This window comes from Lipophrys pholis (genome assembly GCF_963383615.2).
Source record: "Lipophrys pholis genome assembly, chromosome: 18".
NCBI classification, from domain to species: Eukaryota; Metazoa; Chordata; class Actinopteri; order Blenniiformes; family Blenniidae; genus Lipophrys; species Lipophrys pholis.
This window is the reverse complement of record NC_137646.1, coordinates 17,625,064-17,638,957: the sequence shown is the minus strand read 5'-3', so window position 1 is coordinate 17,638,957 and position 13,894 is coordinate 17,625,064. Positions and strand designations below refer to the sequence as shown.

At 41.7% G+C, this 13,894-nt stretch overlaps 1 protein-coding gene across 2 annotated transcripts in view; it reads left to right on the top strand.

Annotated features, from left to right (window-relative positions):
• Positions 1-13,894, top strand: part of LOC308124001 (adhesion G protein-coupled receptor L3) — a 236,365-nt gene that overhangs the window by 161,706 nt on the left and 60,765 nt on the right. For both annotated transcript variants that reach the window (XM_080486757.1, XM_080486756.1), the window contains exons 7-10: positions 953-1,297; positions 5,459-5,562; positions 9,749-9,934; positions 12,091-12,129. In XM_080486757.1, the coding sequence (XP_080342883.1) occupies positions 953-1,297; positions 5,459-5,562; positions 9,749-9,934; positions 12,091-12,129 (674 nt within the window). The remainder of the gene's footprint in view (positions 1-952; positions 1,298-5,458; positions 5,563-9,748; positions 9,935-12,090; positions 12,130-13,894) is intronic.

Genomic DNA, 13,894 nt, shown 5'->3' with positions numbered 1-13,894 from the left:
CTGTCTTCTCCCAGACCCGAAGCACTGAAAAGATCATGACATAGAGAAATGTCAAGGCAGCACTTGAAGAATCATAACTTTGCTTATGCATAATGAATCAATTCAGTGGGACACATTATTCTTTTTTTTTTTTTTTTTTTTACATTTTTTGAAGATATATTATTAAGTATGAGCCCTCTCTCTGTGTGTCCTTTGACCCAACTGTGCCTGTGCATTCACAAAAAGGCCTCTTGGTGAATTGATGTGGAGCCTCTGTTTTCCAATCAGGGCCACACGGGATAGAGCATAAAAGGGATGGGTTAGATGAGTAGTTGGCAAGATTGATGACAGAGAGCCGAGGACCTGCATGTGCACTTGAGTGGGAGAATTACTGAGCCAGCGTATGTGCATGACGTTTTTTTTTGGTGCGTGTGCTGATGTTATGATAGCCCTTGTCCCCAGCAGCCTGGGTAAACAGCGCCATTAGCAAACACCTCCCGGAGTGTATCCACGGGGAGGACTGACATCCAGGAAACAGGTATTCCGGTTTGTCCCGGCTGACCCAGAAATAGCACCGAGCTACAAAAGCCAGCTATTGACTCTCAGAGATATGCCCTCGTCAACAGCTACATTTAGACTGCACAGCTGGAAGTTTGTGTATTCTGTGGTGTGTGCGTGTGAGCTTCGCCGGCGGGGGTCCCAAACTAGACACCATCCATGCCTGTGTAAGTCACTCCTGCCAGTTCCAATTGATCCTCTTTGAACTATCTTCTCTTAAAGTGACACATGGGAAGGAGAGAAGAATACAACCCCCATGTGTGTACTCTCCTTTTTCTTTTTAGAGGCACCAAAATAAATTCCCCCCTCAGACACAAATAACACTTGATTGAAGAATAAAGGCGTTCATTCTGTTTTGTTTCTTCACACTATAATCCTCAAGAATGCATTGACCTCTGTCCCTTTTCTCGTCTAGAAACCTCCTCCTCTCTATACATGGATACCACAACCAGTACAACAAGGACCACCACTCGACCAACCACCTCCACGATGACGACAACAACGGCCAGGACCACAAGTACCAGGATGCCGTCCACGACAACCATGGCAGTACAGTGGCCACGGACGACGACGACACTGGCGGCCTCCATGCACACGCTTGTGGAAGGCTTTGAGCCGGACGACGACAGAGCTCCACCCTCTCCCAAGCTTCCCAACATCAGAGTGGAGTACTGCAATCCACTGGTGATGATGGACATCACCTGGCCCAAGACAAAACAGGGCATGGTCGCCAAGATGCCATGTCCACCTGGAACCATAGGTAATGTAGATTTGATTGAAAGTACAAAATATTCAAGTCACTCCCATTTGATTTGAAGGAGACATGAACAAGTATATACGGTGCCATAGTATAAAATATGTGTGAGAGAAGATGGTATGTGGTAAAGATCAGAAGTGGAGTGGAGACGCGAGTGTGACAACAGCTCTTAATGGTATGAACTCTCAGTGAGCAGTGAGTTTTTTTTACCCCAGATTGAAAAAAGAAAAAGAAAAAAAAAAAAAAACCTGGTCTGTTGGACCAACCATCATTCAATTTTTCGGCAACTTCTGTGAAACCATGCTGTGGTGCAGGCAGCAGGCTAAGTGAGGTAATTCAGACATTCCTGTCCCAAACCACACCTTCCTTCTTGCTCGAGGGGTCGTCGGGACGTTTTCAGGCCAGATGGAATAGATTGCTCTGGACTGTGCTCTGGACTGAGACTATCTGGTGGAATATCTTCCTGGAGGCCAACGTCTTTCTCCATTGGTTACCCGCAAAACTGTTGGAGCGCAGAATCACTGAAAGATTTACACTCAGATTCAGTTATCAGTGGATAATGAAACAATACCTACACTGGGTGTAGGTTAACCACAGAGGTCCGAAGATATAACAGGTTCCATAGTGTCTTCAGGTTAAACAGGCCCACCTCCTTCCACATATTGGGTGTGCATATACATATAACTTGTATTATATAGCGCTGGACATCATGTACTTACTGCAAACAAGCAAATACTCCGATCCATCTTTTGTTTTGCTGCTGTTTTATTTCTGTCTCATTAGTTTCCGATGGCTAATATAGAGTTCTACACTCCATTCCAAATAGTTTTGGATGATTAATCATGCACAATTCCAAGACTCTGTAGTCTAAAAAAAACCAACCCAAAAAAACAAAACCATGAAATATATATGTTGTTGCTTTATTCTTCCTCTCTGTGAGGTTGTCAATAGTCTCCGTACGAGATGCGAATCTGCTGTGAGCCTTTCCGCCTTGATGTTGGTCGCTGTTGTGTGTTTTGTTTATGTTTACACTCCCCCTGCAGCACTCATTCTCCCGTTTCCTCCCCGCTCACTCTTTATTCCTGACTCACTGATGCAAAGCTAAAGATAGCTTAGTATTGCATCGGTACAGAAACTAGTAAGCGGTACAACAACACACATATTTATTTCCTGTCTCGCAGGACGCGATTCATGTTATTAATTAGTGGCTAAATACACTCGTGTTTGGCTCTTTGAGAGGGCTGTTGTGCTTTGTTTATCGGGCATCAGACTTTTGTTTCTGTATATTTTTGCCCCTGCCCCGCCTCGGTATCGATACTAAGAGAATGAAGTCAAGTGCGCATTAGGATAAAATCAATGTTGGCTGCGTTAGATATAAAAGCTCGACCTCAGAAAGTTGGAATATCTGAGTGCTGATCTCAGGCAGCGTTTCATATTGATGAAACCTTGCACTGGACATATTTTTTTAAGTGAACTCTCTGATAATACATACAGCTTAAGATTATGATGCCTTGGTTGAGTACACTTCCATTCAAACATGCCGATGTTTTTGTTTGGAGGCTCGACGTTCACTGTGCAGGTTCATTGTGTACGTTTAAAACATATTTCTGCATTATGGCCGTCCTATTCATAGTAAATAATAGTGATAGGAATTACTTAAAGCAATAGGCAGTAGGAAACTTCAGGTTTCAAGCGCTCTTCTCCTCCACCGTCCTTCATAATGTGCACAGAGTTGTGCGACACTATGATTCTGCATAATGGCTAACTCACTCATTATGTTCACCTTAAGGTGGTGGAGTTCGTTGGAGAAAGGCGACGAGAAAAAGCAGCAACAAAACAGCTCCTCGATAACATTTATTGAATGTCGAGAATACATTAAAGATGCTGTAGATGAGGGCAAATGTTTATGTTACATTCAATGGAACATTGAACATGCCAGTCTGGATCTTACAGCAGTATGATATGGGAACATGCAAACATCACCACACATACACTGAAGAAAGGACTATAGTATTTATATCTACATAATTTCTAATTGCCTAATTATTCATTAGTAGGAAATAATTTTTTTCAAGATAATCTTTTTTTTCTTCTGGATCAGCTGCAAATTATGATTCAAAGTACTGTATTCAATATACATCTTTAAACACATCTGGAGGGGGTCTGTAAATCTGTGCATTAAAACATCACCATGAAGCACACTTCTAACCTTGGCATTGTGAGCTCCTGCAAAGATTGTAAACATTATTTTTTTAGGACATTTCTGAAAATTCCCTATCATGATTATTTTATCGACCGTGGAGTGACATCATACCCCCAAATCCAGCTTGAGCGCGACGAAAAAAATCTGCTCATCAATCAGCACACACACTCTCAAACACACACACACACACACACACACACACACACACACACACACACACACACACACACACACACTCTCAAACACACACACACACACACACACACACACACACACACACACACACACACACACACACACACACACACGCACACAGTCTTCATTAACGGGCAACACCAGCACCCGTCGAGACCTCACTAACAGCCGTCACATGGCAAGATAAGAGGAACACATACTCCACCTCCTCACAGCGCTCGCTTCAAAGCCGCAGCACTTCAGACGACACTGCCAAGCCGAACACGACTGTGTGAGCTTCCTCTGCCACTCTTTGAAAGTTCCTCGAGCTCCCCTTCCATCTCCCTCACTTCGCTCACTGTCATTCCATCTCCCCCACTGACTCCCCCCATCATACCCTAGCCCCCCCCCCCCCCATCTCACTTTCATGCAACCCCTAGCCTCTCAATATAGAAAGAAATGCAGAGTCCCTTATCTGATAAACCCATCAAACGCACGGCTGTCCTGGGTGGACCGGGGGAAAGGAAATTATACGTCAATCAAAATTTATATCTGTTAATGCTAGCCGTCTCACCTTCTCACACACCCTCTCTTTAAGTTGAAGCAAGGGCGATTTAATGTCAGCAAGTAGCCTTGGTAATGTCTGCAGCAAGAATACAGACGCAAGGTGTATACTGCACAAAGATGACATTTATACATATGTATATATGTACATATGTATATATATATATATATATATGTACATATGTATATATATATATATATATATATCATCCATGGTTGAGGCCATATTGAGCCCTATTTTGTATCTAAATCATAACTGTAAATTAAGAACCATATTTTGAAGGGTAACCATAGATTTACTCCAGGGGAAACATGCAAACTTCATTTATGAGGCTTGGAATCGAGAAAGAAAAAAAAAGGATAATCTCGCTGTTAGGCAGGAGTGCGGACCACTTCTTCATATCAGTGTCAGTCAGTTAAATTGGTAATTAAGGTTCTTGATTTTGTATGCGGGTAGGAGTGGAGGGAGGTAATTAAAAAGTGATTGGTTTGTGTGTTTTGTGTGTTGTTGAAACTGAAACTTAAAATACTCAATAAAACCCCCAAAAAAAATTCAAGGTAGACGTAGCAGGCTTCGACGGGCTTACCAGACAACTGTCACACTGTTTAATATTTCTCAACATGTCTGTGCGCGCTTGCACAAAAAGCCCAGATGGAGTATTGTAGAGCGGAGACAGTTTTTGCCGTACCCAGCCTAATTGACCTTTCGTGATGAATTCTGCTGTGGCAGACTTAATTGGCACCTATTTTGGCGCATTTTCCTTTCTCATGCTAGTGTTGAACTGTCACACACATGCCGACACTGTCTGACTTTTAATGATTTCATACTGTCACTGTCTGGGCAAGTCCTACTGGCATCAAGTGAGGCAACTTCATTTCAGCCACCAGAAAGATAAAAAACCAATCCAATTACAGTTTTTGCTACATCCATTAATTTCAGCACTTAAGAACTGTGTTTCTCAGGAGGTTTTACTTGGCAAAGTTTTGCAAACAAAAAAAGAACCGGTGAGCTATTGTAGAGTTAACCTGCATATATTGCGTGGCCCATGTACGAAGAGGCGTAAATGTGAATATGGCCGTACATGGAAAGACATTACATATAACATGGGACATGTCAAAGAGGCGTTTTTTCTATTGGTGATATGTCTGCTCATAAAAAAAAAAAGAAAAAAAAGATCTGGTGGAATGGCACTCAATAAGCTTGTTTCCCTTGATCTCTCCAGGTGTGGCTTCATACATGTGCATGGGTCCAGAAGGATACTGGGACTCCCAGGGACCTGACTTCAGCAACTGTACCTCCCCTTGGGTCAACCTCATCACCCAAAAGGTAAAATTAGTTTTTGTTTCATCGTGCAAGCTGGAACTAAAATGCGCTGTGGGTTTCTGGATTGCAATCAGGAAGCGATTGAGCACATAACATGAGCATAGATGCAGCAATGACACGTTTGGTTTGGATTGTCAATATTTTTCTCAGTAAGGACAGTTGTTTGTCTCTCATGGCAGCCACCTCCGTTGGTGTGAGAGTGTGTGTGTGTGTGGGAATGGGTGATTGTGATTAACAGTGTGAGGCGCTTTGGGGGCTTCTCACGCAGTGGAAAAGTGCTATATATGTGAAATCTATTCACCATTATTTTCACAATTTACCCATCTATGCCTCTTCTAGAAGGGTCACACCCTGCATATATCCATATGGTCATAATACTGGTCTGAAATAAAGGGGAATAAAATAAGAAAGGAATAAACCTCAGTCCTTTGGTACGTCAAAGCGATTGAATCAGGTCTATTATATTTGAGAGACATTTCACCCCTTGTCTAGGTAGCTTCACTTCATATTTCATGCTGTTTCATTGGCTTGGGCAGCTGGTCTAATTCAATTGCTTTGAAATACATCCTACCTGGACATGCATAGACATCATGTCAACAAAACACATTCTGTCCAGCTTTCCTTGCATTCAGTCCCAAACATAACATCCACAACAATGCTGTTCGCTCTGAGAAAGGCAACTTCAATCATTTCAGAGTATTGTGTGTGATGGTTTCCAGCTACAAACTCAAAAGTCTATAAAACTGTATGAAAGATTCAAAACACAGCAGGAATTCATCTGTTTCACACATCAGTTGTGATAAACATTGAAAAAAAAATGGGATTAATTTCCATAAATGAGCTACACATTTATCTTTTCAGTTGAAGCTGCTCTCTGGATTTGTTCAGGTACAAGGTCAGATCATCCGTCCTTTGGTTGTCCCCCAAACTCGGCACCCTGTGACTCTGGATGTGTCGGTGAAATGAAATACAGGGCTAAAAACATGCTATTGTTATGAAGTATTCAAAAACAAAGATTGGGTAAATAAATCAGATTCCAATGTAAACACTGGGAACACCAGTTGTGATTGAATTCAGGTTTGATGAATAAACAAATTAGATGTCGAGTGCAAATATTGTTTGTTTCAGTTCAAGAATCGAGACACATTTTTTTCTTTAAATGTACAAACGTACAACAAACAAACTGAAAAAAATAAATGAATAATAAAACAACTTGAGTGGAGCGATAGCCTGCAGACTTTAAATGTTACTTTGATTTTGTCCAAGAGCTGTTTAAAACAAACGTTGGCCTCTTGCCCCAAGTAAGTTAACATTTGTCACTGCACACATTGCAAATCAAAGGTTTGTATATCACTTGTACTCAGAGGACTTTAGTTTTAATGTCTTTTCTTTGCAGGTTGTTTTTTTTTTTTGCCTCTTCTTAATTGGTCGATTAATGTCATTGATTACCTTGAAGCTCTTTTCAATAGAAAGGTTATGCTTGTGCACGTAGGTGTGATGAGTGTATCTGTTTTAATTGGTACAGGATGGAAACCAATACAACAGTGAGTAGCATTAAGTCCAGACCCCTCCAAGCTGCGCTACAACACAACGATGCGGCAGCTATTTGCATCCCATATTTTTCAAGCACAAATGATTTGCATTGCCTTCTTTGTCGGTGAGCTATTATGCAAAGGCTCCCACAAAGCTTCCCGTGTTTGACTCTGTAATAGAACCGAATTAAAAGAGAGGACGGTTCCTGCGAGTGAGGCTCAGGGTTCCAGGTTATGAATCGCAGGCAATGTTGGAAATGTCCTCCCTTAAACTCATAGGACCCTGAGGCGTGCATGTTATAACACTTATTGTCTACTCAATGGCACAAAGCTCAGCCCATTAAACAAACGGCGGTTTGCAAATATGGATGGCGAATGGCTGTCGGGGAACAAAATAGAAGGCAGAGAAATTATCAGGTGCATTTCTGTGCTGTGCAGGACCATTTGAACGGCGCGATAAAGCTCTACTACACGCTGCCATTTCCAGAAATTAACTACAGCAAAGTTTGCACTTGAACTTGCAGTCGGTTTGCTTTCACGACGTTGCACGTACTCGTAGCAGAGTGTGAAAATCTATAGAAGGAAATGATAAGCAAAGCATATATTTTTTTTTCAGAAAACTGTTAATCTTTTCTTTTTCTTTTTTCCCCTTCTTCGAGTAAATCACATTTGAGCTGTGTGCTTGTCACTGTGGAGACAGGAACACTCTAATGAAGATCAACCTGTCAGAGATTTGGAAAACCCATCTGGCAATTCGTTATTTTATATCTGGAGCTATTGTCCTGTGTGTGGCACTGCTCATTACCAGATGGTAGACAAAATGAGAAAGGAAGATGTAGAGAATATGGGGGGGGGAATAAAACAGAGAAACGACACCAGACGAGCAGAAAAAGGAAAGCAGAAGAAAAGAGAGCAGAGCTATTTACCCTGCATCCCCAGTTCCCCTCATTAAGAGAAGTGAACAGGGAGGGTAAAGAGGAAAACATCTTCCAAAGACACATTTCCCTGCATACACCTCTGTGAAGACCAATTTAAATGGCCTAATTGGCTTCATAATAAACTCGCGGGCGATGATAGCAGGTGATGCCAGAGTAAATTAGGCTGTTCCTGTTTCAGCTGATGTCACTGCTGTTTTAAAACTCATCGTACGGTACGGCATCTGAAGGTAAGCGACCTTACAGGAGCAGTGCTGGGCATTATTGGGAATTCCGCTGTTCTCTTCTTTACCGGACAAACTAATAGTTTTGTTACTTTTTCATCAAAGTTTTGGGCAAAAGAATTAAGCATTCCAATCAGATTGCTTACAAGCGGCTAAAAGCATTTCTCATCGTTTAACAAAGTCTCCTGTTTCCTGAAAATGTCTTTTTGTGTTTTTTTTTTTTTTCTTTAATCAAATTGTGGCGATTCACTGAATTTAGATATTTATTTTTGGTTGTTCAGAGGTTTCAAACTAAAAGCAGCTTGAGATGGTCGATTCATTTTATAATCATGGCAATTTGATCATTTTATGTTCCTATAACCGGACAAATATTGAGATTTATCTTAGCTGACGTGACATGAGTAGTTCTTGCATAATTCATTTTGGACACAGGCGAAGGTTTGAGAGTGGCTGCAAATATTAAACCTTGAGCTTGAATTTGTTCTCAAAGCAGCCAATAATAGCACAATTCATTCATATATAGAACTTCCAATAGAAATGAAATGTTTGAAACAAAAACAAAATAACTGATGTAGTTATTATTTGTTACTTTCTATTAAATCACCTATGCACAATGTGTTTTAAAAATCTACATGAAAACAGGCAGAAACAATGCATTTTTCAAACGTTTCTTTAATATTTATGATGAACACTATTTCCTAAAGACCAAGCATCGGGCTGCAGGAGGTGAAAAAAAAAAAAAAATAGAATAAAATGCAACGCTCAACAGATCTGTCAAAGCTACTTGCAGTTGCTAAGCAATCACTGGACAATGGCACTTGTGACGAGGGATTTGGAGAATGTCAACGAAGGTTTTGTTCAGAGGAATGGCATTTAGGTGTGCAAATGAAATCAAAAGAATTCTTATATTCTGCCCTCGAAACGGCAAAGGGAAATAATTATTATTTCCCTTGGTGAATCCTGAGACAGGAATATCCAACACGCTTTCACAAAAATGTATATTAGGATTTCTAGTCTGTGTAACACATACATAGGGCTTTTTGCCAAGCTGCACTACTCCCCATTAGTTTCTTAAAGGTGTAAGTCTAGCTGGGGAAATTCTCTCAATAGTTTCATAATTACGTGAGGAAACAATATTGGTCCCAGTGTACAGTCAGCCAAAAACCACATCACCACATTAATTGTGTGTGCTATTGCTGCGGTTGGGAAAATGTGTAGGTTAAACTGCATTTATTTTGGGGCGCAAACATATTTGTATATTGCAATTTATCATGTTTTCCGGTGTGTAGGCTGTAAATAATAGGCTGTAAGAAGAGCGTGGCTCGGTGGAAAAGAAGAAAAAAAAAAAAAAAACTAGGGACGTGGGCTTGTTTTGATTTGTGTTTAGTTATAAGGGAAAGCATGTTGTACCAGGAGCCAGCTGCCTCATCTAAATGGGTTGCAATTTCAGGTTTTAAGTGGATTGGCTTTTCTCTTGTGTCTTTGTCCTTTCCCTCAGCTAAAAGCCGGGGAGACGGCGGCAGTCATTGCCCGCGAGCTGGCGGAGCAAACCAAGAGCAATCTCCAGGCGGGAGACATCATGTACACGGTGAAGGCCATGGTTCAGCTGGTGGATCTGCTCGACGTGCAGCTGAGGAATCTCACGCCAGGTGGAAAAGATAGTGCTGCACGGAGTCTCAACAAGGTACCGAAGGGACACACTGTGCCCGACATGCTGACACTGGTTCTGCATGCGCGACTCCTTTTGCTTTTAAAATGTTCTATCAAACAGGCTGCGTAAACATGACGTGTAGGAACCCGTTCCACTTCTGGCCGGCACTTCTCAATTCAACGCCCTTAAAAGAGTGGAGTCGGAATTTGTCTTGAACCACTTCGCCCAATACGGCGACTTTCTTTACGCAAACATCCATTCATTGTGACTGAGAAAGCTCTCTGAATCCCACTCTGAGGCCGACCCTCCACAAGACTTCAGTCCCAACCTGAACAGTAGGTATTGTTTTAATGATGAGCTACTCGGCTCAGTGCTGTCAGATAAAGTGGAATCGATCATTTTGCCGAGGTCCGGCACATACTAAAAACAGACCTTCAAGTTAAATGGATGGCTCAAGTACTCTCCCCGCTCTAATATTGCTCATTAAGCGCAATCAATTTTACGTCGCCGCGGTTTAAAAGATGTTATTCTTATGTCATGCCCGTCGAAAGCTTACGTCTGCACCACTTGATCCTTGCTAATGGGACAGTGTAAGATTCCAGCAGGCCGGATTTAAGAAGTAGGAGTACAGGGTTTTTTCACATTTGCTGAACTTGAAGCTAATTCATTTACTACCCAATTCAGAGCAGGGCGCAAAGCAAGAGACCACTCAGGCAAGGCGAGCTGAAATAATACTTTCTGTCCGCTGAGCAGCCAGCAGAAATGCAAACATCAGTGAAATTCAAAATGTCAGTCGTTAATTTGCTGGAGCGGCTTCACTTGTCGACAAACACGAACACCTGTTCCCAGATAGCTTTTTTGGGGATTGTTTTTATTTCATTGCCGCAACAGACACAGATGTCCCCATTGAGATTTTAGTGCCAGTTTTCTCCAGTGGAGAGGGAAGGCAGTAAAGACGGCCGAAAGGCCTCAGAAGGGAGCGCGATGAGTTAATTCACATCGAGGAGCAACTAGGCTTTATAATGCCTCTCCAAAAGAGGGTTTCCCATAAAACACAATATTCAAGGTAGCAACAACTGCTCCAGTGGAGACGGCCATTCTCGTCTCAGTTTCTCTTATAAAGTTGAAAGAAAAAAGCAGATGTATCAAGGTGAATAAAAAAGCGTTTTTAGAAGTACAATAATTTATTCAAGAGGTCAGTGATTTATAATTGTCCGTCTGCTGATACACTGTATATTCGTCTAGTAAAAGGAAAAAAAGAAAAAAAATGTTCCATTATAATTTTCTTTTGTTCAACTCGGTCGCTGGTGAGAAACAGTCCCCAAGGAAAGACCCCAATCCACAAAACTGTTGTTCCCTGCACTGGCAGTGGCTGGTGTTTACCTCACGAGTTCAATCATTTTGACACAATCTGCAAAGAGCTAAGCGAATTAAAGATTTATTTTTTGATAGCGAAGCACAGTGCACTCTGCCAGCAGACAATGAAAGGATTGAGTTGGCAAACGGTGAGATCAGTGTCGTTTTCATGATCAAAGGGGAGCTGGCTAACGGTACGGATGGGACTGTTTCCAGAAGAGTGGGCTGTGATGTAGAGCAAGAGGCTCCTTTATGGGAAAATGCTACTCTTTGGAGCTAATCTGCATGGGATTTAGCATGGTACCAGAACCTAGCTGTTAAGCCACACAGTCGCTCTGTTGACTACTCTGTCTGTATCAGACCTCAATTAAAATGATTCACTCCCCGTGCAGCGTTAACAGCGTCTCTTTGAGCCTGAGCTTGCCGTCATTTCTCTTTTTCAGGTGTGCTAAATTGCTACTAGCATTATCTTTCCTTCAGTGGTGGCTGAGTTTTAAAGGATAACTAGCTCTCCTGGGCTCTCACATGCAGCTCCTCGGTGCAAAACAAAACGTAAAGAAAATGGCAGCGTTGAAATCATATTTAAAGGGGTCTCCGGCTTTTTCCCAGTTCGTCTGTCTCACTCCAGAGCTAACTGACATGAGCATCCCTACATAATGTTTACAAGCTAATGTATAATTAACGTGTACTGCTTTCACATAGTTAAAATAAAGGTGCAAGGTTTGTTTTTTTCCCCTCTTGCCTTGAGATCAGATTATAAACCGTAAAACCATTTGAAGTGTCTAAGTCGCTGACCTTTTGCTAACTTCTGTCTAATTCTCTTTGGTTTGCAGCTGCAGAAGAGAGAGCGCTCGTGTCGATTTTATGTTCAGGTATTTGGAAGAAAAAAACAAAAAAAAAACTCTTCATTGTGGTAACTTTGCTGTCATTTTCATCATTTACCCCCAGATTTGATGTTTGGCCTTTTGAAGTGGCAAGAATGGGCAAATAAAACCTCAATCATGGTCAATAAGGCTGGAGAGTCAAGTCAAATGGTCAAATTTCATTGCCATCCCTTCAACCTCACCATTTTTTTATTCATACAATCTTATCCCCTGCATGTTTTTTTTATTGTATGCATGAGACTGACAATCTGTGTATTCTGTTTGAAATGCCACATATTCGATGTGGATTACTCAAGTGTCTAAGCTGTCCCAAAACTATCACATCAGCACTGCTTTTTCGGTGGAAAAAAAAAGAAACCACACATAAGTGGGAAGCATCAGTCAAAAATATAACTCTCAGCCATGAAACACACGTCTATATTTTTTAGCAAGTGCTTAAGAGGCAAAAGAAGTGACCTCATTATACCAACAAGTCAACTTCTAACTACTAAGTCAGCCAAAGTCATGGCGTGTTATGCTTCCCCCGATGCATAATACATACTTGTCCCAATTTAAGTGTGGGGGGGGGGGGACTCCTGCGCTTCTCTCAGCTATTTCTCGGGCTACTGAGTGATTTCCGTATCCCCAAAGTGACATTTTAGCTGTCATCAGAATAATTTCTACCTTCACAGGAGAACCATGGGAGAGGTTGACAGCCCCGTCTCCCATACAGACGGCTTACATTAAGCTGCATATTAGAGCCAGATGTTGTTTTATATGTGCACATCGTAGCGCTCATGCTAAGCAACATATACATTGCCTTGATTCCTCTGAGGCATGTCAACAGGCACTTCTCATTTACTGTCGTGCGATTGTGCAAACGGCACCGCAGTGCTGTGCATGTTTGTATATGGCTGAGTGTGCTCGTGTGCACAGATGGGTTTGTTGGTGCACGATGCTTGAAGAATACGTTTGGTGGTATTCGCTGTTTTCCTTATTGTCAACAGCTGCAATTGAAAGCTCAATGTAAAGACGTGTTTGTGTGGTCACAGTTCAGACAGGCAAAGTGCAGCGTTCTGAGTACCGGTGGAAATAATGGAAAACACATCTTCAGGCTGTTTACATGATGTGTTTCCACGTTCACTGCAAACATAAGATCTATAATTACATGTTTAGTTTTTTGTTTGTTTTTTTTTGCATCTTGAACCAGCTATCAGGGAATTAGTTCAGTCAATACATTATGACAAGCAAAAATGTGAATCTGCATAAAAGCGAAGCCAATTATCTCAAACTGTAAATACACTTTAATTAAATGGTATCTTTTAACCACCTCGACACTTTAATTCAAAAACACTCAAACACCAATAATGACTGCCATGCATGGAACTCAACATCAGTTGGTATCAATATAGGGTTCAGAATATTGCCAGAGTGAGATGGAGGATTTCACCAACAGCCTTGGGATTGGAAGATGACCTGCTCTACCAACAGAGCCACAGAAATCCTATTCAAATAGACGGAGAAGCACAGAAATATGCCCTCGTTACTGTGTTGCCCACCTGATGCTTCTAAACCGGTTGAGGCATGGACTCGGGCTGAAGTTGAAAACGGAAAAGCCTTTGTTGTGTTCGGGATGTCTGTTAACACGGCAACGGTGCTCGGAGCCGCTGAAAACGTCTCCAAAGGTATAACTATTTAAAATTGCTAAAGCTCCGTCTTCATTTAAACAGGGAAAACAGAACTTTTACTGAAATGTTGATACTGCACATGTGCA